Raw genomic sequence first — 4,920 nt, forward strand, 5'->3', positions numbered from 1 at the left:
GGCAGTGTAGCGATGATATTAGTGATACGTTTGGCATCTACGATCTCCGAAATCGTATTGTTGGAACCTAATTAAAATAATCTGCTTTATTTCGTGTATATCTCGCGTCATTTTATTATCTGTGCAGAAGTAAACAATAGTAGAAAGAGAATTTATATTTGAAAATAAAATTGAATTTTTTTATTTTATTTTACTTGGCTGAACTAATAATACTCTGCTTCGATAGTTGCGAAATGTTTTATTATATCGAAATCATGCAACACTTTTTGCAAATTTAAAATGCTTAGGAATGTATTTATTATAATCTAAAATCTTGTTTACATTAGTTTATATTATATAATAGTTCAGCATATAAACAATATGGTACATTGTCTAAATAAGTTGTTTCTTTTTTAAATAATTTCATAATTTTTTTGAGAATAATAAAGAACAGCATAATGTTTTTGTCATAATTTAACTGGCGATTAAATTTCAACATATATCGTTTTGTTTTTGTTTTTACAAATGATTTGAGAATTCAGCGTTTATTGTGCATTTATTATTAGAAGACTATTATCAGCATGCACGAGTACCGTATTGACGAGACTCTTTCGTTGGTACGAAAAGTGATTATTATCGGACTAGATAACCGCGTGATACTATCTAATGTTCCTTACCATATATGTGCGATCGGATCCGTTTCTCCGAGGGCGAGACAAAAATTACACGTCGTATCAAAGTTTGTACGAAACTTGCTGGTCGGCTGCACATGTCCGACCGTTTAGGATAGGATTGGCAGTGGATCGGTTAATCTGAAGGAAAAAAAACGTCGTAATTCCGTAATCGATACCCGCTTATTTCGTAATTTGCGCCATTCATTTTAAATAACCTCGTTATTTGATTTAAAAATATCGCATTCTTGATGTTTTAGATTTCGGATTTAGCGATGTCAGTTTTAAATCAAATTTCATCTTGTAATAGACAGATTTGCAAATTTTTATTACGACTTTGCGGGTTTCGACTTTGAACATTTCACACATCACTCTACAAAATGTGAATTGCTTGAAAGAACAATGGGACTGATCGCCTAGATAATTTTAACACTGTTTCTTCGTAACTTCTCGCGATTGGTAGTCGCACGATTTGCAGGCGACGATATCACTATAAGAACAAAGTCCGCTCGTTCCGCGGTTAACGCTCTTTTTCTATGTATATAAATTACAAAGGATTGGACTAAAAAGGTAAAAGTAATCATTAGCGTCCTTTGGTACCAGCCTGAGTCTCATTGGATTACAAATAAATTTGTTAGATAGTCTTGCGTGTCAGCTACATGTATAAATCACTAAGAGATCACTATGTTTCTCTGGTCAAGTCCGAATTGTCACTTGCTCGCGTGTCTCCTCGTCGCTTCGACGATCAAACCGTTCAACATTATCGTCGCAACTTGATACGCCGAAGCGATAAGAATACCTTTATTGACTCTTAACTGTGGACGTCGAAGTATCAAAATACAGCAGTTCAGCAGCCGAATCGGCGTCAGCCGTTTCCTCCGTTAACGAATGTGCATATAGATGTCATTCTATCGCGACAATAATATGACAGAAACGAGGTCTCATCCTGTCTTTCTGTCTCTCTTTCTTTTCTCTCAGCGAGAGCACATTTTTAAGAGAGCCCTCAGCCACGTCGCGATCGGTCCTCCATTAGGACACGATGTAGTCCGCAGAATGATGCGAGTGATGGGAATTTCGTTGCTTATCCCTGCGATGATTCGTCCGGGAATTGCTGCCGCGAGTGCCGCTAGTGCCAGTGGTACCAGTGGTACCAGACGTGTGATGACTGTAACCGCTGTCACTACCGAAACTGCTGTCAGGTTGGCCCTGATACAATCGACCGGCATTGGTTACTTGATCGCACGCCGAATCCCGGGTTGAGTTCGTGTAATACACTGGCTGACTGTACTTATCGTCGCCAAACAGCCGATCGGTTGGCTGCGAGTACGTGTCTGAGTACTCGCCGCCAACTTGAGTGTAGAGCGGTGTCGTGACATCGGACTGGCCTTGCAAACCATAATAATCGCCGCTATATTGTTGCTGCGACGACAGGTACTTGTACTTGTCGTTGCCGGATTTGCCGTTGCGCGAACGCTCCTTGTTGCTCCTGTTCTGACTGGAGTAACGATGCAGGGGACCCAGCACCGGCACGCTCTCGTAAGGATTCTCCTCGAGTCGCGGAGCCTGTGCAGCCGGCAAGGGTGGCACGAAATACGGTAACCTGTGCGCCACTGACGGGACGGACTGCTGGCGCTGAGTGCTGCCGTTGCCTGTTCGCGTACCGGCCACGCCTGAAACCGGAGACTTGAATCAGTAGGAATTCGGAGAGCATTTACATATCTAGAATACTATAACAAAGTTAACGCAGAGTTGGGAAATCGAGATAGGAAATCAAAATAGGAAATTGAGATAAGAATTGAAGATAGAAAAATGAGAATAAAGACGAGAGATTATTTTGATATAAAAGAGTGCATTACATTTGAAAAGTTTTGATTCAAGTTTATCAAATTTGACTCAATTTCATTAAGTAAGTAAAGAGAAGAAGAATCTATACGTATATTGAGACAGGTTTCAAGGAATTCAGAACCTAAAAACGTTATATTGCTCGATTCCGTAAAGAAGCTATGCACTCTAGGTAAACATTAAAATAGCAAACAGTTCTTCGAAAAGCAGGTAGAAAAAACGTTGCCGGAGAGTCCAAGAAATAAGGAAAAAGAGCAGCACCAACGAGTCAAGAGGCCGATGTGTCGCTGGTCAATAACGTAAGAATAGTAAACAAATACGTAGCGGATAAGCAAACATCATTGTTAGTTTAGAGATATTGGTTTAACGCGCACTACAACTATGAAAAACCTTTTGAGCAGAATTAATTTTTTCGAAAAATATCTTCATAGTCTATCTTTCTCTATCATCCTTTTTATATATGTTTACACAACTATCTTTTCATTTTTCTATCAAAATATCGTTGTTAGAGATCTTATAATAGTTAACGGAAATGCGCCAAAAGTTACATGATCGTGATATTTGGCTGATTGGCTGGGATGAAAAATCGTATTCTATCCTTGTTACGTGTAATAAATGACAGAGATAGAATGACGCAGTAGCATTGACTACACTACAAATCCAAGAGTGTAAAAATAACTTCAATATATGTGTGTAAATAGTTTCCCGTATAAAAATAACATACTATATATAAATATGGATTTATACATTTAAACGTCTATAGTATCTATTATTTTTACACGGAAAAGTAAATTACACACATATATATATATTGATTTTTTACACATTGGAATTGGTATATTATATTATATTATCTTTATCGTTAGATATAAAACTTATCATTAGATATAAAATAAGTAAAATAAAATTTTCCAAACTAATCAGCAAATATCATGATCATAGGATTATGGTTCATCTTCATATCTATTATATTATGGATGCATTCGGAGAGACGCTATTAGCGTTACTTATTGTCTTTCTATCCTTTTAATAAACGATGAAGATAGAATAAAGCGCATGAATAGCGCTAATAACGTCTCCCCGAACGCATCCTATATAGAGTCTCTTACAATTCAATAGACTTACCTGCGACGCTAGGATAGAGTTGAAGCAACGCGTCCAGCAGCATACCCTCGTGGAATTCGCCCATGTCGTGGTTCTTGTCTCGTCTGCGTCGATCGAGGCTCCTGGGGCTGCGGCCGCGTCGTTCGCGCGGTAGCCTACCACCAGCCGGGCATGTACCCCAGGTAGGGCCGTTACTCGAAGTGAGCATCCTCGCTTCCGATGGCTCACCCACCGACAGCTCGTCCTCGGCAAATTCATCCTCGCTCGCTGGTTTGGACGCGCTGGACGTACGGTGATGGTGACGATGATGATGATGATGATGATGTAGACGATTGCGAGCATTCAACTCACTCTCCTCGTCCGTCTCCGGATGGTCCCCTGCAGAATTGAAATTAAAGGGCTTAACATAACGGTATGATGATTATAAGGATAAGAGCAGGATTTCACTCTTAGCGAGATGGGATGTTGATTAATCGCGTATAAAGTCTGTCTGAGATATTCAGAGAAGGTTAATTGGACGCAAGAAAACGAGAGTATTCCTTGGTAAACGCGCGGTAGAAATTAATCAGATGGATAATTAGCTTCTGGGAAGGTAAATTATTTAGAAAGATATGTTTAAGAGAAGGTTGCGAAATATAGATTTGTATTTATAGTCACACTTCTGTTGAGAAACTCAGGTGAAATGAGTTCGAAACATGATATGAATTAATAGGATTAATTTGAGGAACTCTGTAGTTGTGGAACTCTGTCTTCGTGTAAATTTTGTTTCTTGGGATTTAATAATTGTTTCTTGTAAAAATTATATTATTGTGATCTTAATAGTTTTTAAATCATATGTCATTTGATTAATAATATCGTCATAACTCCGAGTAATTACGTTCATCGATCCTATATGTTATTGATTTTTGCAGCTCAAATAATTTATACTCAACTTTCTTGTGCCTATAAATATTGTACGTAAGCTACATTAATTATTTTGATGTTATTAGGTCTCAGTATAAATTTTAATTGTTATACACAATTTTATATTTAATCTTTTTTTAAAATAAAAAATTAATAGTTGATTAACTTCAAAACATTGTCAATATTGATTAGTGATATAATAGTGCTATCGATACGTAAATTTACAAGAAAATAAGTACACAAGTTTTTCATACTTTTAACGACAAAATATTTATAATCTACACTTTGATAAACACAAACAACTTAATTATTAACTTAAAAAGAAAGAAAGAATATAAGCATACTATCAATCTTGAAATTATATAGAATATATAATCCAATTATAATATATATATATATATATATATATATATATATATAT

The 4,920-nt window shown here is 36.9% G+C and overlaps 1 protein-coding gene across 1 annotated transcript in view; it reads right to left on the reverse strand.

Moving 5' to 3' along the window:
• Positions 1-1,679: 1,679 nt before the first annotated feature.
• LOC105624084 overlaps positions 1,680-4,920 on the reverse strand; it is a 90,674-nt gene continuing 87,433 nt past the window's right edge. The window contains exons 5-6 of the mRNA XM_012205444.1: positions 3,618-3,974; positions 1,680-2,320 (exon numbers count right to left, since the gene is read on the reverse strand). Coding sequence (XP_012060834.1) covers positions 1,680-2,320; positions 3,618-3,974 — 998 coding nt within the window. The remainder of the gene's footprint in view (positions 2,321-3,617; positions 3,975-4,920) is intronic.

This window comes from Atta cephalotes (genome assembly GCF_000143395.1).
Source record: "Atta cephalotes unplaced genomic scaffold scaffold00072, whole genome shotgun sequence".
NCBI classification, from domain to species: domain Eukaryota; kingdom Metazoa; phylum Arthropoda; class Insecta; order Hymenoptera; family Formicidae; genus Atta; species Atta cephalotes.